The sequence below is a fragment of the Danio aesculapii genome, chromosome 20, assembly GCF_903798145.1.
Source record: "Danio aesculapii chromosome 20, fDanAes4.1, whole genome shotgun sequence".
Lineage (NCBI taxonomy): Eukaryota > Metazoa > Chordata > Actinopteri > Cypriniformes > Danionidae > Danio > Danio aesculapii.
The window spans coordinates 44,396,414-44,419,869 of record NC_079454.1 but is presented as its reverse complement, the minus strand read 5'-3'; the positions used below and the strand labels follow the sequence as shown (position 1 = coordinate 44,419,869).

The 23,456-nt window shown below is 35.0% G+C and overlaps 1 protein-coding gene across 1 annotated transcript; it reads right to left on the bottom strand.

Annotated features, from left to right (window-relative positions):
- Positions 1–563: 563 nt before the first annotated feature.
- Positions 564–22,268, bottom strand: lin9 (lin-9 DREAM MuvB core complex component). Its single transcript, XM_056481230.1, has 15 exons — positions 22,214–22,268; positions 19,188–19,220; positions 18,996–19,087; positions 16,043–16,147; positions 12,883–13,013; positions 11,678–11,803; positions 10,990–11,147; positions 9,325–9,458; positions 9,078–9,203; positions 6,626–6,727; positions 6,463–6,543; positions 4,667–4,792; positions 4,389–4,571; positions 2,924–3,021; positions 564–1,420 (listed from the first exon to the last, which is right to left on the bottom strand). Exons 1-15 carry the CDS (start codon positions 22,242–22,244, stop codon positions 1,315–1,317), a joined length of 1,632 nt encoding a protein of 543 aa, XP_056337205.1. The 5' UTR covers positions 22,245–22,268; the 3' UTR covers positions 564–1,314.
- Between the last annotated feature and the right edge of the window lie 1,188 nt (positions 22,269–23,456).

The window sequence follows — 23,456 nt, the reverse complement described above, 5'->3', positions numbered from 1 at the left end:
TTGCCAATGTCTTCTCATCCATCTCAGGTCAGTATGTGTGTTTACTACGCAACCATCCTAATGACCGTAGGCTTGACTTGATGTAGGAAAACAGGCGAACAATGTAGTAAAAAAAAAATTTTTTTTTTTGCCGCTCAAAAGTGTTCATAGAGTTTCATATGAACTACTGAACTCACATGGACAATGTTTTTGGTTCCATTTCTGGACTTTCAACATCTCCGGACCACTGCTGTATTTATAGAGGATGAGAGAGCTCCAGGATTTCATCTAAAATATTTTTAATTGTGTTCTGAAGATGAACTAAAGTCTCGGGGGGGTAAAACAATATGAGGTTGTTAAATAAATAATAAAATGTTCATTTTTGGGTGAACTAGCACAAAGACTTTTATCTGAAGCTTTTAAGAACATCTAACGATTGAAAAAAAAATCCGATATTTATTGTAAATTTCAGATGTTATTGTATATTGTTGTGTGTGATTATTGCACAGTTATGAAGATGGAGACATTGTACATTCCTAATAAAAAAAGAATCTATAAAACATCAAAATACAGACCGAGCCTTTCTGAAGATAATACATTTATTTACAAACGTTGTGTGTCGTGCATGCACTTACAGGTTAAAAAACTCCCGATAAAACGAACGCATTTTAAAAACACACCAGTGGGGTTGATTTATTGTCTTCTATTGACAAGACAGACTGTTTGGGATTATGCAGCTGTCTTGTAAATCAGTTGCTTTGCAAAAATACCAAAATCTGGCATGTCAAAAAATGTCCATGTTACACTATATAGGATTGATTTATTGATATATTTTGAGTGAACTGTACAGATATCTACAATGTACATATTTAAAACAGAACAGTTTAAAACAGACAGAAACGGACCTCTTTTCTCAGGACACTCAAAGTCGAACGCTTTAAAACGAGTAATAAAATGACGCAAAACGTTTTCCCTCAAACGAACTACACCGATAAGAAGTGTCATTCAGCAAACACCCCATTTGGAAACCAGCGATAATAATAATAATAAAGGGGAAACTTGAGCGATTTGAGTGTGAGCAACATCTGAATTGATGTCAAACTGTTACAAAAAACTTCACACTCAACTTTCTTTTTCTGCTAGCTAGTTGAACATTTTCATCCAAGACACTTTGGTGTCTGCGTATGGGATTTGAACACTTTGTGCATGTACAGATATTGAATTCACATTCTGACCTTTCGTAACGTCAAACAGGATGAACACAAAAGAACAGGTGGGGAACTGAAGAGGCGAGTTGCTGTCTGCATTTCTGGGAGATGTGCAAGCTTATTTCAGTCACGTTCTGTTGGTGTTGTTGGCAGAGAAAGCGTGGAGGTTTCCCAGCTGGCTCAGGCCACTCTGTATGTGTGCTACATGGATCTCCACGTTATCCTGAAAACAACTGTAGAAGACGGATTATTGGACAACTTAAAACTGGGACTAGCAGAATTATTAAAGCAGTCATTCTGACCAATCTCATATAAGACGTCATAATATCACGTCATGTTTACATTCAAAGCTTTTACTGAGATATTAAAATAAAGCGTTGAATGTCTGCCATCATGTTTAATCAAGTCATCATGCTAAAATATCTCTCTTTTCTTTTTGGTAATACAGCCTATAAATGTATAGGCTACTATCATTAGACCACCTGATTTTATGTTCAGTTTCACAAGCAAAGGAGAAGGCTTTTTCTTGACACTGAATATGCTGTTTGGAAATACATTTCTGAAGTTAAGTTATGTTTTTGCAAACAGAAAGTTTTGTTTAGCAGGAAGTTGTTAGGCAACAGAGCAAAAGATATATAATGTCATGGGAAAAAGTAGCAGACGCTGAAATGCATGTGCTACAGTAGTTCTAGGTAGAAATAATCAGAACTCTTGTGTTTGGTAATTTTAATAAAATAACAATGTTAGAAGGAATATACACATTTGAAAGCCAGGGAATTATAGATTTGTGCGTTTTATTTTAATAAGGTTATTAAATAGCAAACATTTTTATGATCACAAAACAAGATATTCTGACGAATGTTGAAAAAATAAAAACAAACAGCCACTGACATCCATAATAGGAACAGAAATACCATGAGTGTTTTTTTCCAGCATTCTTCTGTACATCTTCTTTTGTGTTCAACAAAAGAAAGAAACTCAAACACGTTTAGAACAAATGGAGAAAGACTAAATGAGAACATTTTCATTTTTGGGTGAACTATAGCTTTAAATGGAGAGGGCATGACTGAGTTCTTTTACAGGGTTTGTATGGGTGCTGGAAATTCTTGAAAATGCTTGGATATTTTTTAAATCTACTGTTTCCAGGGTAACTGTTTACATGCTTATATTTTGGATAAAGTGATTTGAACTGCTTGAAAATGCAATGCTTTTGTAATAACATTTTACTACATAGGTAGTAATAAACAATTTAATGTATTTATATGAAGTATTTCAATAAAATTCAAATAAATCTCTCTGCTTTTGCATAAAATGAAGACTCTGGAGTCTAAGCATCAGCCTATAGCAAGCTCTGTAGTCTTTTTTTATATCTGTGCCCTTTGACATTAAAGGAACTATAAATTTAAGATGAAAATTCATATTTAAGATGGAAGTAAATGACATTTGATAGAGTAAAGGACAGTAAATCAATTGAGCTTAGGTCAAATATGCCATTCAATTATTTTTCCTTAGAATGCTAATACTGTACTATAGAATACAATAATGATAATAATCTGCTATAATGTGATGAAGTTTGTAAATGTATGAAAGTATGTAAGCTTCCAGAGTTGTAAAGTACTGCAAAAATGCAACTGGAAAGTGCTTAAATTTGACTTTGGAAAGATGTCAGAAGATAGCATCTTCAAACATAATGTAAATGAAAGACGGAAAACAGTAGAAATCGAAAGAATTATTACCTGAGGTTGGAGTCATCTATTGAACTTTTAATGTCATTCAGAGAATCTGTGAGTGATTTGAATTCAAATGAATTCAGGTCTCCTCCTTCAGCCAAACACTGCATCAAATAAGGAGAGAAAATGGATCAGGATTCAGTGTGTTACATGGGGAAATGCTGAACAACGTAACGGAGCAGTTCGATTTAGTGATCAAGCTGCATCATGGAAATCAGATCGTTAAAGTAAATTTAAAAAGAAAATTCACAATTTTTTCATGTTCTGAAAAAGTGACAAACCCACAACTGCACAAATGGAAGAATTATCAAAAAGTAACACAATTTTCCTTTTTTAATTTGTAGAAAAAAGAGAATTCACAGCAATGTTTACATTGAGATGTAAAGTCAATTCAGAGAGTAAAAAAAGCAACAATAGAAAGAAAAAAAAGACACCCAATGAATAAATTCATAGAAGAAAAATATATTTTTTAGATGTAAAGTCCAGGAAAAAAGAAAAATTGTAAGATGTCAGAAAAGTCATGAAATAAATGATGTAAAGTCTCAATTAAAGACAGAAAAAGGAAAAACGTAACTTTAGAATTCCAAAAAAAAAAAAAAAAAAGCTAAAATTGTAGGATGAGTTTTATTTATTTATTTATTTTTATGCAGAGGATGCCATTCCTTTTTTATTATTAGAATATGCAAAAGGTACACAAATTAGGATCATACAAATGAAACATCAGCAAAAAAACAACAAAAAACAAACAACAACAATACAGTCGGCTACTGGCAGTTGTGTGTATATGTACGTGTGTGTGCATGTAAAAGTAACTTGTCGGACAGGTCAGAGTACATACATAAGGGACAATAACAGTCAATAAATGAAGCAAGTATAATGGATATAAATAAAACAAATCGAAAGAAAGCAGTCAGTGGTAAGGAGTGACAACAATGCTTGTAATGTATGATAGTAATAATGACAGCAAAAAGAAAGTAATAATAATTACTAGTAAGTAGTAATAATAACTGACAACAATAATGATAAATCACTACAATGATAAAACTACTCCAAAAAAGTTACTTATGTTACAACTACTAATGCTGCTGCTACTACAGCCACAACCACGACTACTACTACTACTACAATGTCTACTACTACTGATACTTCTACAACGTCTACTACAACTGATACTACTACAACAACGTCTACGACTACTACAGCAATAACTGCTACTACAACATCTACTACTTATGATACTACTACACCGACAACAACTACTACTTCAACAACCCCAGCTACAATCGCTACTACTACAATGACTACTACTACTACTACTAAAATAACTACTACTACATGCCAATAAAGTGGATTGAATTTGAAAAACAATAAAGAAATAAATAAATTTGAAACAGAAAATTAAAGAACGCGAGAAAGAAAGAGAACAGAAAGCAAGAAAGAAGTTGAATTGTTCTGGAGCAGAAAGTGTTACCCTGATCTGCAGGAGCAGCGCTGTGAGGCGAGAGATGAGTTGAGTGAGTTCAGTGTTCTGGACGCGCGGCTCTCCACTCGCTAATGTGTTATTCTGACGCAGGACATCCTGAGACTCCTCTTCACAGCGTCTCCGCAGTTCACTGGGCTGATCTGCAGGCTGCATGCCCTGATCTGGGGCCAGCTGAACACAAAACCATCAAACAACAGTAAGTGGCTTTAAACTTACATCATGCATAGAGAATTTGGTGAATAAACGGGCAGAAGAAACCTCTGTACCTCAAAGCAAAACTGTTGTACTTCATGAAGGACTTTGTTGAGGTCTTTATTGAGCTGTTCCAGGTCCAGTACTGTTGTGGCGTATCTCTTCTGCAAATCCAGCCCGATCGGCATGGAGTACGACTTCTGCAGAGCAACAATGAGGGGGAAAGATTACTTGGTGTACAGCCTTTATTCTACTTATTTTGTGTATATTATGTTTGGAACAGGTCGTGTGACTATGATGACAGAATTTAGATTTTAGGAAGAACTTTCCCTTTAACACAACATTCATTTATTCATTTTCCTTCGGCTTAGTCCCTTTATTTATCAGGGGTCACCACAGTGGAATGAACTGCCGACTTATCTAGCATATGTTTATACAGCAGATGCCCTTCCAGCTGCAACCCAGTACTGGGAAACATTCATACACTCTCATTCACAAACATACAATACAGCCAATTTAGTTTATCCAATTCACCTATAGCACATGTGTTTGGACTGTGGGGGAACTGGAGCACCCGAAGGAAACCCACACAGACACTGGGAGAACATCCATACTCCACACAGAAATGTCAACTGACCCAGCCGGGACTCAAACCAGCAACCTTCTTGCTGTGAGGCAACAGTGCTAACCTTTGAGCAACAGTACTGCCACCTTTAACACAGCATCATTTTCTAATTCCCACACTGCCCGCAGACAGAACATGCACTCATTACCCATGTTAGGGGGAGTTTTAGACTAAATTCAAGCACAAACAAACACAACGAGTATGTGGTAGTTTTGTTGTTGCTCAAGTTTTTGCTAAAGCATTGCAACCAAAAGAGAAGACACATCTTACACACACTGCAAATTCTACATACACACACCAGCACCAAGCCCCTACCTTTACGTCCTTTTCCCCTGCAGATACTGTTTACTAAATATATGACAGTGCCAAATACTGAGCCGGCATATGTGATATAACACTTTTGGCCATTTTTGTGGATTTGTAAAAACTGAGATTTGTGCAAAGAGAAAAACTTTTTGGGTACATCGTTGTCATAAATAGGCCTGTCACGATATCTATTTTTTTGTTGTAGGATATATTACACCAAAATATATTGTGATAAACAATATTATTGCTTTTTTAAGACCATTTATGCCACTCATATAATGCCAGAATGACAATATAATAGCATATACACTCTTCTAAAGAACACACAATTTATTCTGAAGAATATTTCATTTATTTATGGTCATTTTAAAAATGTAATTATTAGGCTCTGAAGTCAGAATGTGAAAACGCATATCCTAAGTATAAATGTTGACAAAAAAAGTGCAAGGTATAAAATAACAGAGGCTGCGATATCTGCCGCCAGATCTATTTTCAGCTGTCAGACACCCACATGAAAATACACTCTAGTAATTTATAATAAATACTATAGTGTGATTTTAACCATACGGACACTGACGCCTCCAATAGAGATAGATGTTGCACAATCAGCTAAAATGTTGCTGGAACTGGTTTTTATGTATGGGCGATATATATTGCATCACCAAAATTAATTGAGCTCATGTCCATGTGTTGTACCATAAGTCGATATGTTGATTATTGTGACAGGCCTAGTCATGAAGTTTAAAGTGATGCCCGTCAGAATCAAATTTCTGAAATTCTATCAACTCTATATAATATCTGATTCTTCCACTCACCAAAACTCTAAATCAGGGTAAAAATGTGTAGTGGATAGAAAAAAATAAATAAAAATCATACCAGCATAATAAAAAAAAAAACGAAAAAAAAAAAAAAAAAAAAACGAGCTCGACAAAATCTCACCAGTTTCTCAGCTTCTGTATTCATCTCCTTTAAATGCTTTATGTGTTCTTTTTTAATCATGAGGATTTTGGACAGGCGAGTCTAGAGGAATAAAACAAAAGTTGAAATTCGGTGTAAAATAAATGGCAAATACATAAGTAACACCAGTGATTGGGATTCTCACCACTTGCACAAGAAACTTGACAGGAAATCCACCCAGAGTCTCTCCATCAGTTCCTGTCAGTTTACTTCTCCAGGGGGACTGACTGAACAGAGGGTCATTATCCTGAGAACAGAGCAAGGAGAGACTATGATTAACTTTCCTAAAGATTTCGGAAAATGATTAAGGAACATCAACATTTTGTGTCAGTGTTCGGCAAAAAGACCCTGAATTTATACTGAACATCATTACAAATCTGTGGGATTGTTTTATTTATTTATACTTAATTCAATTAATTTTAATAAAATTTTATGTGAAATAAAAAAGGGCAGCATGTTGGCGCAGTGGATAGCACAATCGCCTCACAACAAGAAGGTCGCTGGTTTGAGTCCCGGCTGGGACAGTTGGCATTTCTATGTGTGGTTTGCATGTTCTCCCCATGTTCGCGTGGGTTTCCTCCGGGTGCTCTGGTTTCCTCCACAGTCTAAAGACATGTGGTATAGGTGAATTGAATTAGCTAAATTGACTGTAGTGTATGTGAGTGTGTGAAAGAGTGTGTGGGTGTTTCCCAGTGTTGGGTTCTGGCTGGAAGGGCATCCGCTCCGTAAAACGTGCTCGATAAGTTTGCGGTTCATTCTGCTGATTAATAAAGGGACTAACCCGAGAAGAAAATTAATGATTGAAATAAAAAAACTGTAAAGTTAATACAAACTATTATACAAAAACGATTACAGCTAAGTGCATCCTGAAGTTTCAGTTACAACCCAGAATGTTCATTTAAGCATGCAAAGTACACAAATCATAATATCAAACACTGAAATGTATGAATGACCCAATAATAGTCAAAATTACCAATATGACACAGATATGTCTTCAAAGATTGGGTATTTGGTTTCTAAATAAATACATTTTTTATTAATTAACTAGGTCAATTAGATTAATTAGGTGAGTTAGAGTAACTAGGCAAATCATTGTATAATGATGGGTTTGTCCAGTAGACAATCAAAACAAATATTGGATAATCATTTTGACTGTAAAATGGTTTTAAAACAATTAAAATTGCTTTAATTCTAGCCAAAATAAAACAAATAAGACTTTCTCCAGAAGAAAAAATATTATAGGAAATACTGTGAAAAATTCCTTGGCGTGTTAAACATCATTTGGGAAATATTTGAAGAAAATAAAATTTCACTGGAGGCCCCGATTTTGACTCGGCGACAGGTTTTGAGAAATCGCCGACAAATGCCTGAAATCACAGGCAAATCGGTGCTCATTTCCGTGAGTAACAATCACACAGTGTGAACTATCAAAGACGCCATCTGAGAGAATTGCAGATGAATCGCCGACACCTGTCAGATATTTAGCATGCTAAATATCTGAACCTGTCAGCGATTCAAATCATGCCGTGTGAAATATGTTCTGATTGTAAATAACATCGGCGATGACCTACAGCCAATGAGAGAGGAGCATCCACTAGTATGGGTATCTGCAGGCCAGCAGGAGGTTGGGGGAGAAGTTATGGGCTTCTTTTCTGTCTATTTGGACCCAAGAAATGGAGGAAAAACTAGTGTAAACTTGGCAGGAGCACCCATGTCTGTTTGACGTGTCATCTGAGCAATAGCCCAGCCGGGTCAAAAAAGATAAAAGTTGAGGAGAATATATATATATATATATATATATATATATATATATATATATATATACACATCAAAATACAGTGTTGCATTTTCTTAAATTGCATTTAGCACATTCACCGCATAACTTTCATTAGGCTCATTTATTCCTCTCTCAACAGAGTTTGTGGTGTCTGATTGGTTTGATGACATTAATCATATGAGAAACAAAAAAAATCACTGATGTTTTCTGATATTCCAATGCGTAAAAGCACCACTCTTAATAATGAAGCCAAGCGTAGAGAAAGGAGAGAGGCCGCGCCGAACCAACAAACCAGCTAAAGGAACTTTGGCTGACCTCACTGCTCAGTTTACACACATGACTTTCAGTGCATGAATGTGTAGGCACACTATGTATGCAGGTTGATGATAAAAACTGCCTAAATGTTGATTTATGTATTATAACATACTCGGATGACTATGTATCTGTCTCCCCGAAGGATCTCCTCATTGATAAGCATGCTCTTTGAATGTAGAATTTAATTAGGTTATGCACCTGTGTTTATGAATGATCTATGCACCGTTTCTGAACACTGTCTCCCAACACGGTCACAGAGTTGATCGTTATCTATGCATGATGAATATAAAAGCTGAAATGTACAAACAAGCTTTGCGCCTTTTGACTTCTGTATACTGAATGTAGGCCCTTTATTCTCAACCGGGGAAGTAAGGATTTTGTTTCTGCTATTTGTATCTTAGTTTATCTTACTTTTTCACTGGATTTAATTTTATTAATAAAAGTGTATTTTATTACTTTTCTACACTGGAGTGGACATTGAATTCAATTTCCAGAACCAGATTACCATTAAGATGGACTGTGTTGAGCCTGTGTATGACCCCCGAGGAGGGGTCAGGAAGTTTTGGAAACGTGGTGGCCGCTGTTTCTGAGCAAAAGCAGATATGGGCATCGTCTCATGAGGTTCATTACTCTGAGGGAGAAAACACATGATGGTGTTAGCCATTAACCTCAAACGACATTGTTATTGTTTTTGTGAAAATAGTGGATTTATGTCATTGTAATATTTGTGTCTAGACAACAATTTTTCTTACAAGCACTTCGTAGTCAGGAACAGTGTGCGTGCCAAGTCCATTTCTGTCAAAGGTCACGCGATATGTAGCTGCACTGGTATCCACTGCGTCAATCTGACCAGTAAACAAGCCATCATGGACACCCCTAAGACGAGCTGTGTTTTGGAAAATAAAAATGGCATGTTTTGTTTTCGTTAGACATAAGAGACATTTTATTAGACATTAGAGATTTCATTCAGCAAGATGTCATGTTTCTAAACTTATTCTGCTCTAAAACTTGAAGACTTTTAGAAAGAAACAGGCTGTTGCATCCTCGTGTTCTCATGTAACGTCATCGTCAACTGCCAAAAGTTTAGTTCCAATGCTCAAGAGCGGAAGAACAGAGGTCGTGTGAAAGTACCCGGATCAGTTCTTGATATCGAGGATGCACCGATGCAGACTTGAGAGCAGAACTTGCATTGTTCATTGTGGCAGAATAAAGGAGGTGTGAAGCACAGCATTTTAGTATTAAAGCTCAGAGACAAAACTTAAATATCTCAAGAGTTTCCCTAAATGAGACAGTGAAGGTAAACTTTAACATGAAAATCTCAATAAGGGCATGAACACATTAAGGGTGTTTATTTGGTGAAATTCATATTAAAATATGCTTTAGTTGTATTGTGCAAACTACACTCACTAGCCACTTTATTAGGTACACTTGTCCAACTTCTCGTTAACACAAATGTCTAATCAGTCAATCACATGCCAGCAACTCGATGCATTTAGGCATGTAGACATGGTCAAGACGGTCTGCTGCAGTTCAAACTGAGCATCAGAATGGGGAAGAAAGGTGATTTAAGTGACTTTGAACGTGGCATGGTTGTTGGTGCCAGATGGGCTGGTCTGAGTATTTCAGAAACTGCTGATCTACTGGGGTTTTCACGCACAACAATCTCTAGGGTTTACAGAGAATGGTCCAAAAAAGAGAAACTATCCAGTGAGTGACAGTTCTGTGGGTGCAAATGCCTTGTTGATGCCAGAGGTCAGAGGAGAATGGCCAGACTGGTTCGAGCTGATAGAAAGGCAACGGTAACTCAAATAACCACTCGTTACAACCCAGGTATGCAGAAGAGCATCTCTGAACGCACAACATGTCGAACCTTGTGCCACGTCGAATCATGGATGTGCAGCCGACCAATCTGCAGCAACTGCATGATGCTATCATGTCAATATGGACCTAAATCTCTGTGGAATATTTCCAATACCTTGATGAATCTATGACATGAAGGATTAAGGCAGTTTTGAAGGTAAAAGGGGGTCCAACCCGGTACTAGTAAGGTGTACCTAATAAAGTGGCCGGTAAAGGTATATTTGTAATGCTCTTGTGCATGTCATATATATTTATTGAAAAGAAAAATCATTGTATGAATGCTGTAATTTTTTTATAATTTTCCGTTAAAAATGAGTGAAGGTCATGTGACCATCAGGAAGAATGCAGCATCTCAATTTCCACAGGACGCGTTCGGTTCTCGTGGTCTCCTGAGTTCGTTGTTCTGAGGTAACTTGGCAAGATTAGTCTCCACGAGAACACGAGTCCATTCTCTGCATTTTTGGAACTGAGAAACAGCCAGTCTTTTTCAAAGCATCTGTTTCTTATTTGCTGATCATGTTAGATAAAGGCAGATATCAGTGTATAATCAGCCTCACCTGTAACTTTTGTGCCAATGACCAAGGGCAATGGAATCTCATCTGGCAGGTCTTTGCATAGAGACATATCTGTGATTTTCCTCTGCTGCAGGAGACGCATCTTCTGCCTCTTCTGTTTCAGAGCCATTCGCTCTTCAGCAAAGAATGCTGAGGAGCATCTAAATAATAACAACATACAAACATTAAAACACTAGCCCAAGTATTTAAATGCAAGATACTAATAAAGCTTTTTTGGTGACATCTAGATGTGTGAAAAATACACTTGTAAGTGATAAAATATGTACTTTATGAAATACTTTTGGTTTTGTGATATATACATGTATAGAAGCAAAAATAGGATCTGTGAATTGTGAAAGAAATGTATTTGATCATAAACCAAACATTGCTACCATATTTTATGATATTAACATATGCGTACGTTTCAGTGGCATGCATTTTTTATGGTTTCATTTTTTTGTGCCTGCATACATTTTTAAGCATTTAGATGTGAAAGTGTGCACCAATGAACTTTACACTGAAGAAGAGCTCGAAAACATTTTGCACACTTGTACTTTTTTGTATTGTCAGATGATGCATTAATAAAGTTTTTAAGGTGATATAAGGTGATTTAACTTTGTTTTATTCAATATTCTTTATACCCATTTGTTGTAATCACTGTATTAGGTTAGAAACTGAAAAGTTGGTCAACCTTCGAGGTTTGCCCATAAGCCTTCTGATTGTTCCCCATTCAACTCGGGTCAACTTTCTGGTCTTTAGATTGGGAAAAGACTCTTTCAAACAGAGGCAGAAGTCATTGTCCCCTTCAAATAAAGGCCTAAAGAAACAGACAAAAACATTTGACAATTTCAAAAGATCAAATAACATGTCAATACCGCTAATACATGCTATTTGCTAACAATAAAGTGTAATAAGTACATTTACAGGCCCTATTTCCACCTGGTATTAACAATCATTCAAATGCATCTCCTGTGACTGTTTATTCACTGCCCTCCAGGTCTGCGTTGAAGCATATATTTTATTTTGAATATTCACCAAACATGTATGTTATATATTCATATATACAGTTAGGGCCATAAATATTTGGACATCAACACAATTCTAACATTTTTGGCTCTATACACACCAACACAATTCATTTGAAATGAATCAAGCAAGATGTGCTTTAACTGCAGACTGTCAGCTTTAATTTGAGGGAATTTACATCCAAATCAGGTGAACGATGTAAGAATTACAACAGAACTGAAGACAGTTGCTGTATAGGCCTGGCAGAGCACCACCAGGAATGAAACCCACTGTCTGGTGAAGTCTGTGTGTTCCAGACTTAAGGCTCTAGTTGACTGCAAAGGATTTGCAACCAAGTATTAAAAAGTGAAAGTTTGATTTATGATTATTTTTCTGTCCAATTACTTTTGGACTCTTAACAAGTGGGATGCACATATGCAAACTGTTGTAATTCCTACAGGGGTCACCTGATTTGGATGTAAATACTCTCAAATTAAAGCTGACAGTCTGTCATTTCATTTCAAATTGATTGTGTTGGTGTATAGAGCCAAAAATGTTGTGTCGATGTCTAAATATTTATGGACCTAACTGTATATAGTATAATTATCACTATCATTTAGGATGAACTGTTCGGTTATTCAGTCAAAAAGACCATTTAAGGCATATTGTTGTGTATATAACCATTAATAACAATAGTAGAAACACAATGCTACATCAATAATAATAGTAAATGCAACAATAAAAATAATAATAATGACCGCAAAGCTACAATGCATTATTTACAGAAGGGAAACAATGCTCTTAATTTTTAATATTATAAGTTAACTACCACGTATAAAAATGTGACAATTAACATCACACAAAGCAAACAGAGTGATCTGCAAAACATACCTGTCGATATTTGAATAGAACCACTCATAGATGCACCATTTGTGTGCTTTGGGTAGTTTGAGTAGGTTTCTTAGTCTCAGCCCAATTTTTTGTGAAACCCTTTTATCTGGGGTTGTGACGTTTGTAAGTTTCTGCAAGGCAAACATTCAGAATCAGAAAATGCAATTTGACTGATCTTCATGACAGACGGTTCATGTCTCTTTCAGATAAAAAATGTATCCTGTAGGAGAAGGAATTGTTATAATCAATGAGAAGTAGACAAAAATATGGAGGTATCAATGAAAATGTTTTAAATCACAGACATGGAGAGAGTTTAATTGAAGAGTTTAATAAGGTATAGGTTGTTTTCACATGATGTCATTGATGACGTGCAAAATTCAGATGGAGGGCAGGAAGTGATTCTTCCACATAGGAATCACTATCAGAACATTAAAATGTTTATGTTTTATGTTGTTTATAATTGTTTAAATCAGCTAATATAAGAAATGCAGAACAGCTTTTATAGACTACCAAAAGTTTTTGCTCATAAAGGGGGGAAATTAAAAAAAAATCTGACTAAAAAAAACAGAAAAAGGGAGCATGTAATAAACATTTTTTCAATAAATCCATGTGTACAAACTTTTTTGATCACGACAATTCATTTGATAGTTCTAATAAAGATGATATACAGCCCTAGCTATGTTTAAATATGTTAATGTGTTATATAAAAATCAGATACAAACACCACCACACTTATCAAAAATCCAGGAGAATATAAATAATGTACCCTGCCATGTAGTCACTGCAATGGAATCTCCGTCTTGTTTCAGAATAATCCAAGTCTTTACTGGTGTTTTGGTGGAATAAACAACCGTAACGTTAACATCTATATGCAAAGCAGTGGTGAATGTTTGTTGATGGTAAGTTCAGCGACAGAACAAAAAAGAAATGCAACCCTTGCGACAAAACTATACGGTTATTATTGTGGAGCACTTTTCCCCCAAACAAAAAATAAACAACATAAATAATCATGTAGATATGCATCCATGCTTTTGTATGCTTTCATCTGTTATTTCGTGATGACTGGAAGATATCCACATGGGGAAAATACAAAACACTGTAGCATATTAAACTGATAAACTGTAATAAACGCTATAACGTTAGTGTAAACTGTGGTGTATTGTGATAGTGTGAAATTATAGGGTAAAAAACGGAAGCCTATTGAAAAATTAGTTTATTACTACAGTTGTGTTGTACACAGCAACAATAAAATTACTACGACAGTTTAATTAAGTAAATATAGTATGCTTCCAAACATTATAGTATTTACTATAGTACTTTTTCATGTAGCGTAATAGCTTATACAGTATCTACCGCCTTGATGACAGGCAAATATATTTTAGTTCAGTAGAAAACTCTGCCATCTTCATGATGTAAGGATCAGGCCCAACATATGTGGTTATTTTATATTTATATCTCCATTGAAATATGGTATAAATTGCAAAAATACCTACCCTCTATCTGAATTTCGCGTGTCACCAGAACCACATGATTGCAAAAAACCTATTATATCACACCCTCTCAGAAATCACATCATGCTGGAAATGTGTCTATATGCTGGAGAAAATGTGGAAAACAAGATGTGAATCACTATCACATTGTCTGGGACTGCTCTGTTATACAAAACTACTGGAGAGAAATATAAAAAACCTTATAAAATATAATTACATCTGTGACCAAGCCTTTGATTTGATTCATTTTTTGGATGTATACATGAAAAATGATTCGAAAGAGATAAAAATTTAAGAAATATCGTGTTGGTGGCTCTCAAAAAGAGTATTATCAACCAAAAAGGTTGTCCAACCCTAAATGCATAGATGAAATTACAACTAAAATGTATAAAATGGAACAAATTACCGCATTTGTAAAATCTAAAAATGAAACAACTTATTTAATTCTGGAATAAACGGAGCAATTATGCATCATCTCATAAACCTGAACAGTTTGATACAATAGATCTCTCCCTATATGTACATAGTTATTTTCTCTGGAGTTGATTGCTTTTGTAGCAGATCTTATCTTTTTTTTCCCTTTCTTTCTTTTTATTCCTATGTATAACATATGTTTACATGCGAAATCCAAATCCTCTAAAGCACAGGTGTGAATTCCAGTTCCTGGAGGGCGGCAGCTCGGCACAGTTTAGTTTCAACCTTAATTAAACACACCTGAACTAATTGAGTCCTTCAGGCTTGTTTGAATTCTCATGCCCGAACATGTCTGGGATTTTGCTTTCGCTTTCGATGTTAATTGTACTAGTTTTTGCATTACTTTATGCGCAAACTTTGGCTGGTGCATCTCAATCTCTCAGCAGCACCAACACTACTGCAGAGAGAGAGAGAGAGAGAGAGCAGATTTGACCTCTCAGTGGTGCACATAGATAGTAAGAGTAAAATATTGGATCTCTCTTTTTTTTTTTTACTTACATTGAAAAGAAACAATGTGTCATGCAAAAGGAGTTAAGTGCTTAACATTTTTAAAAGTTGTCAATTAGATCCCAGTCCTGTTGTAGACCGCTAGCTAAACTCCATACAGCTTAAATTATAAATAATTATTAAATATTAAGCTGTTGTTACAGTAAAATAAATCCTAGTGTACTTATTGTATTGAAATGAATGAAACCGCTTTGCTTTTAAAGATCTCCTCATGAACATTTATTAAGCAAAAACACTATTTACTTTATATATTATCCCTGCGCTCCTAATGTTCTTTAATATGCTCCTAAATTTTTCAACTTATGAGCGCATGTGCTCCTGAAAAAAGTAAACGTCAAGCCCTGCAGCAGTGACAATTAAACCACACTGATCTGAACTAAACTGAACTTCTGAAAACTGGACTGACACAGTTTCAATTTACTATCATCTTCTATGTTAAGCTGCTTTGACAAAATCTACATTGTAAAAGTGCTATAGAAATAAAGATGAATTTAACTGAGTTTACATGCGCACAGAGAAAAGCATAGATTACTGAAAGAGAAAGCAGATGTACAGTATGTGTGCCTATATTTGTGAGTGTATTCGGATGTATGATCACTAACATGTATCTGATGTAAATCTAATACTATTTAAGAAATAAAAACATAATAATATTTAAAAAAAAAAAAGATCCTGGACTTCTCTCTGACCTGAGGCACAGTGGTAACCCTCTGGCTCCTCCTGGGAGATCTGGAGGCAATCGGCCGCTCCTCATCCTCACATGACAGTCGACTCCTCTTAGAGCTCCGCGTTGGCTGAAGTAAATAACAGACGGGACATATTAAGACACAGTAAACATTAACACTGTTCACACTTGTAATCTGCTCCTCATGGTTTGGGCTGGAGATGTCATGTCATTCGATCGTCATGTGTAGATCAATGAATAATTGTTAATCTCAATGTGTTAGTGACATGACAGAAAGTGTAGATGACACTCAGATCTCAAACATCCTCACACAAAGCAAAATGTTTCACTGTAAAAAAAAAAGGCTAGTAAGATTGTATTCTATCAAGAATTAACTCTTTAATAGAACCACTTCAATGTAATAGCATGGAAGTCAATAGCGCACATTTATTGATGTGTATCCGATTCGTTCATGTTTTTAATAGCGTGTGTGTGTGTGTGTGTGTGCTCAGCCTCAGAGACGAGCAGAGCACAAACCAGTGGCGAGGCTACATAAGGGCCAGGGTGGCACTGGCCCACTCTAACTGAAGGCTGGCCCACGCAGACAAAAATAGTTTTTAACATAGACAATCCTAAATAGAAAGCATGTAATTAATGTAGGGAGAATTATGAATGAAATTTAATATTGATGATTAACAGTGTCCTTTAGTCATTGTTTGTCAATTAAATTTAAATTCCCCTCCATTGCACAAAAATAGAAATGTCCAACTGTTGCTCCACACTTTACTCATATGAGCGCTTTTTTCTTCTTTATTGCTCGAATTAAGGCAGCAGCTCTGAAAACGAAACTGTTCAACTGACTATTCTTATTTGCTGGTCTAGAAAGGAGACTATAAGTAGGCCTAATAAAATGAGTAGTGAGAGAGATATGATAATATAATCGCATTGTTTTCAGTATTAAATAAAAACCTTTATTTGGCAGGTTTTTTATTGTAGCTAACATTTTGGTGATCGTTTGTATTTTACATGTTAACTTGCAAGAAACATGAAAATATTAGCAGCAAAGACATATGTTAATAATTACTTGCAGTTATTACCCTAAACATCAAAACATTATGTAAACGGGCTAAATTTCAATATACTTCTGCCTGCTTCCGTGGGGTTGAAAATTTTGAAGGAATGTCTGTATTTTTGCTTTTACATCTTGAATGATAAAATCTGCATCCTATGACAGTGAATGCTTTAGCACTCTGGATTTACATATACATACACAGACCCAATTAATAAATTACTGCCCCGTCCCTGGAACAAACACACCTAAAGTTATCTTAAGGTGAAGCTTTAATGGTCAAATACATGCAAAAATGTGTCAAAACGTGGCGTTTAGTTTATTCATATTAACCCTTGTTTGTTATGTATTAAATTAACTTACAGAGTTAAGATTGAAAAGACATGTAAATCAGAACTGCACAGCGTTTAAAGTGACAGTGCGTTATAATCCTGCTGCCAAATGTTTTTATCACACTAATCAAACAAAAGACAAAATCACTCACTGCTCTTGACTCAAGGACTCTTGTAGCTTTAATAAGAAACAAATTAAGATATTTCCTGCAGTGAAGATGCACAGTTTGTTTCATATTTTATTAAATTTTTTCCCCTTTTCATAATTGTGAGAACTTTTTGTTTACCTTGTCCCATTTTGCTTCAGTAACAATCTTTAAAGGCGTATTTTATATATAAATGAGCAGTTCCAGCGTTATGGATGTGAGATTTGCAGTGAAAACTAAAACCATAAATTCACATCGAAAGTATACGTTAACATTATATTGAAACATCTGTTTATTTTTCCAGAAAAACTGACCACAGAGATAAAGGACCAGAAAAATATCAATCTGTAAACATGTTTTGTACTTTAAATGAGAAAAAATAAACATGCGTTATGGATGTGACTAAAAAAGTCAGCATGCTTTGTAGAAATTCTGAAAATCAAACTGCTCAAGCCCCCAAAAAATAATGCTAATCAAAAGGACAATAGTCGGCTCTCTATAGCAGTGTTTCCCAACCCTGTTCCTGGAGGCACACCAACAGTACATATTTTGGATGTCTCCCTTTTCTGACCCATTAACTTCAGGTGTTGGAGTCTCTTCTGATGTTATGATAAGTTGATTCAGGTGTGTTTGATTAGGGAGAGGTTGAAAATGTGTACTGTTGGTGTACCTTCAGGAACAGGGTTGGGAAACACTGCTCTATAGAACAACCATGATTGCTTTTATTTTATTTAAGATTTTTGCATTTACAAGGAAAAAGCATCGTTATGGATGTGACATCTCTCTGTTATGAATGTGACTTTGATAAATCAAATCTGATAGTTTGAAAACATTAACAGATATTTTTGAGTACTGTAAAATACTTGCTTACACAAAATACTTAGAAACGGTTTCTGTATTTTGGTAAAAAAAAAAATAATAATAATAATTTTAAATAATTTTTTAGAGGTTTTCACGTTTACTGTGATAGGACAATGGAGATTTAGAGACAGGAAAGCATGGGGAGCAGAGATAGGGGAAGGGTCAGCAAAGGACCTCGAGCCAGGAATCAAACACGGGTCGCTGTAAACACCTAGGTGCCATGTGTCGACGCACTAACCATCAGGCTATTGGCGCAGACTAAAACTTAATTTTTTTCATGGCAAGGTTGACATTTGTATGGAATTGCTCATTTACTTAGTTTTAAATAATCACGATTATAATTATGCCCAAAAAAATCGTGATTACGATTTTTCCCCATAATCAGGCAGCCCTAATTTGAGTTCATATCATCAAATGAACTGCAGTAAAAAAAACACAGCAATCACAGCAGATTACGGTTTAATCAGACTAACCCTGTCTAGTGTGAAGACAGTTTCAGATGTAAAACTGCTACTACTGTAAGCAAACCTGGAGGCACAGCAAAATTATGAGGAATTGATAGCAACTTACCGTTTCCATAGAAACGTAACTGCTCCGTCCCCTTGTGTTCTGAGATTTCGGTAAATTATTCTTCTCATTTAGAGTATTAGACAAGCTTCCTTCTGCAGAAGAGCATAATAACAGTAGGAAATGTTAGAAGACATCTTGTGATAATGTCTAAATGATACTGGCGATGTGTGAGTGTTAGAAACAAAAACTTACCTCTTAAGCTAACAAGTGCTTTAGCTGAAGAGCCTGAAGGCGAAGAGAACAAAAAGTTTGATGTATTACAACACATAAAAGCAACATATGATTAAGAGGTCCAAACAAAAAAAATCTTAAAAATGATTAATGCAACACTGAGGTAAAGTCAGATTATCAGGCGGATTAAAGGTGGTTTTAGCGCATGGTATTATCTATAGTTCAGCTCCAAGGCAATATAAAGTGGTGGTTACACTTGTGTTTTACATTTAAAAAAGCTTAAAAAAAAAAAATAAAAAAAAAATAAGCTTCTTTTATTCATTTTCCTACAGCTAACTCCCTTATTTATCAGGGGTCGCCACAGCAAAATGAACCGCCGACTATTCCAGCATATGTTTTATGCAGTGGATGCCCTTCCAGCTCAGTAATAGGAAGGCTTGAAATGTTTTTTTTTTTTTTTTTTTTTTACTTGGACATCTTAGATAATGAATTTCATAAATACGCTTTAAAAATGTGGTGATCGAGCATTTGCAATTGCTCCTAAACTCCGGAACACTACCAATTCACATTAGGCTTTCCCCCTCTATTTCTATGTTTAAGTCCATTTTGAAGACATATTTTCTCTTTAATACTCCTTGACTACTTTTTATTGCTTTTACTTATTTATTATTTATTTTTACGTTTTATTTTCTTCTCTGTCATTATTATTCCTGTGCACTTTGGTCAACTTTGGCTGTTTTAAAATGTGCTTTATAAATAAATATTGAATTGTATTATTATGTTAATTATTATAATTATACTGTTTTGCATTATACTGTACTTTTTGCACTGTATACTGTTTTGCATCTGCACAACTCGGGATTGCACTACTTGTCATGTGCCCTTAAGTGTAATTGTATCGTTTACAAATTTTAATTTTTACTTATATTTTCAGATTATATGATATGTGTAATTGCATTTATTTTAATTTCTTCTTAAAACTCCTCTTTTTGTATTAATATTATATGTTAGGCAGGCACCAAGGGTCTGAGAGTAACGCAGTATAGATTCTCTGTATGTCCTGTACATGTGGTTGAACTGACAATAGAGCTGACTTTGAGTACTGTAAGAAAAAATACTACTAAAAGTAGATTTAAAAACAAAAATGTAAAGACTACTTTCATTTTTACTACTTCAGTAATAATTGTAAAATAAAACAACCCTAACTGACTTATATACACAGAAGAAAAGCATTTACTTTAATGCTTTAAATAACTTATGTAATAATATATCGAAATATTGGTGAAATAATGGTCTACTTCAACAGGTATTTTTAAGTACAAATTAAATACCAAACTACATTCTGACCTGTACTTATAAAATTATGTGCCATGGAACTAAATTTCATTTAATTTTAGATTGTTTTAAACTTTCTGTTGACAAACAAAATTGAGGTTTGAAAGTAACTGTAAAAATATCAATATTTAAAATGATAAATAAAATGACGCGATGGCGCAGTGGGTAGCACTGTCGCCTGACAGCAAGAAGGTTTCTGGTTTGAGCCTCGGCTGGGTCAGTTGGCATTTCTGTGTGGAGTTTGCATGTTCTCCCCGTGTTTGCGTGGGTTTCCTCCGGGTGCTCCGGTTTCCCGCACAGTCCAAGGACATGCGCTATAGGTGAATTGTGTACGCTAAATTGACTGTGGTGTATGAATGTGAATGAGTGTGTATGGATGTTTCCCAGTGATGTGTGGCAGCTGGAAGGGCATCCACTGCGTAAAACATATGCTGGATAAATTGGCGGTTCATTCCGCTGTGGCAACCCCAGATTAATAAAGGTACTAAGTCGAAAAGAAAATAAATGAATGAATGAAAATTAAATATATCAAAATATTGGTGAAATAATGGTCTTCTTTAACAGGCTTTTTAAGTACAAATTAAATATCATACTACATTCTAACCTGTACTTATAAAATTAAGTGCTATCAAACTAAATTTCGTTTAATTTATATTATATAAATTAATATTTTATATTTATTATTTATATAATATTTATATTTTAAACCATTTGTTGACAAAGAAATGTGGTTTGAAATGAAATGTAAAAACATAAAGATATAAAATTAAAATTAACATGTAAGAGCTGACAGTGATTCCTAAATTGTTCTTGAATAACGACATCATATCATTCTTGATCTTAGCCTGATGAGATAAACTACTGTTACACTTAATGGGATTTTAGTGGTTTATTCCTGATAATCATTGCAAAAATGCATGATAGCCTTTTTTATGCTCAAATATCTATCAGGACATGGTTTATTGTTCAGTGAAAAAAGCTGTAACATACTTTGATTGTTTTGATGCTTGAAATATAGCAAAGCTAGAAATAAATAATAATCTTTCTGCAGTTTTAAGCTGCTCAAATATTAAAAGTAATAATTATCAAGCAAGATAACAGATGACGGATTACGCAATTATCCCCATTAATACAATCAAAACAAAGCTTCTCTATGCATGACCGACATAAAAAAAAAATCACTGTGAATTATTGTGATGAATGAGATAAATCCAGACACAAGTACTGTATCGTACAAAGAGCGCATTTTCACACATGAAGAGCGTCTTTAACATATTAAAAGTATGTATTTATCATAAGGAGAGTGTTTTAGTACACAAACAAACTGACACTGACAAGAACAACAAAACCCAGCAGCTGTCATCGAGTTACGACTCTGTAAATGTATGTAAAGTTAAACCATTTTCGTACCACTGCGAAATATCAAACCAGTAATTAAATTAATTTTGATTATAAAAAAGCACCATAATGAAACTTTAAGGCGAAAATCTCTTCAGGTTCGATATTTATTTATAGTAGTAGGCTCTGAAAGCTAACTGTTAGCTTGTTAGCCTCAGCGCTAATAACTTTGCGTCTATTTTAACACCAGTCACAACAATGAAAGACACGTGAAATGTACGGCGAATAACACGCCTTACAGAGCGTTTTAAACCGCACAAACACTCAGAGGGGGATTTTTTAAGGTTTAGCGAGGAGTTAGTTTTATTACTCACTCTCGTCTAACAGCTGCTCGAGCTCCGCCATCTTGAATTAGCCGCGCCGGTTTTTCAAAGGCCGAGTGCCGAGATGCATTGTGGGACAGAGAGGGCAGTTCAAACACTCCACAGCGCTCGCTAACTAACAAAACATTTTACATTTCATGTGTTTGCTGTACATAAATATGATTCTTACAACAAAGTACGACCCATGTGGTGAATTACATTCATTTGAGAAAGTTTTTAGTTGTTACAAGCCGTACAAAACAAGTTGAAAGATGTCGTCAGGACCAGGCTTCAGCTGTAGTTCAGTGACTCCTATCAAAAACAGGGCCCATTAAGGGATCTCAGGATCACTAACAAACAAAAAGAACATAAGCCAGGTGTAAACGGTATATTTATGTATTAAATATTGTACACACACACACACACACACACACACACACACATATATATATATATATATATATATATATATATATATATATATATATATATATAACTACACTTTTAATAAACAAACACCAAGTTGCATAATGACAAAGTAATTGTACTTAATTTAACATTTCAAAACAAAAATTATATAATAATCATGTTTATTTTGCATGTGATTGTACACATTTCACTACAAATTAGTATATTATTAACATTTTATTTTCTTAACATGTTTAACAAAATTGAGCCATCTGACAGAAATGAGTGTGCTTCAAAATAAAAAAAAATTATATTTCAACTAAACACTGTTATTTTGACATTCCTATTCATTAAGGAATCCTTAAAAATATCCACACGATTCCACAAAATACCAAACCATACAAATGTATTTGACATTATGAAAAAAAGTCTTAATTCATCAAATTAGCAGTGAGAATAATTTCAGGAAAATCATGACTCTAAAGTAATGCTAAAAACTCATGTTTGTTTATTTTTATAGCACTTTGACATTGTAGATTGTGTCAAAGCAGCCCTTAACGTAAAAGTTCTAGTAAATTGAAACTGTGTCAGTCCAGTTTTCAGAGTTGAAGTTCAGTTCAACGTGCTTTAATTTTCACTGCTGAACGTCCAAACATTGAAGAGCAAATCCATCGATGCGCAGCTCTACAAGTCCCAAACTAAGCAAGCCGATGAGTCGACAGTGGCGAGGAATAAAACTTCACCAATTTATGACAGTAAATAAGTAAAACCTCGGGAGAAACCAGGCTCAGTTGGGTATGATCATTTGTCCTCTGGCCAAACTTCTTGTGCAGAGCTGCAGTCTAGG

What these genes read in the sequence shown, in the direction of transcription:
- lin9 (XM_056481230.1), bottom strand. Translation starts at nt 22,244, where the DNA reads ATGGCGGAGCTCGAGCAGCTGTTAGACGAGA. An exon ending in GTTACGTTTCTATGGAAACG is followed by an intron (nt 16,148 to 18,995) that starts GTAAGTTGCTAT and finishes TATTTACTTCAG; the next exon opens with CCAACGCGGAGCTCTAAGAG. An exon ending in CATTGGCACAAAAGTTACAG is followed by an intron (nt 9,459 to 10,989) that starts GTGAGGCTGATT and finishes TCCAAAACACAG; the next exon opens with CTCGTCTTAGGGGTGTCCAT.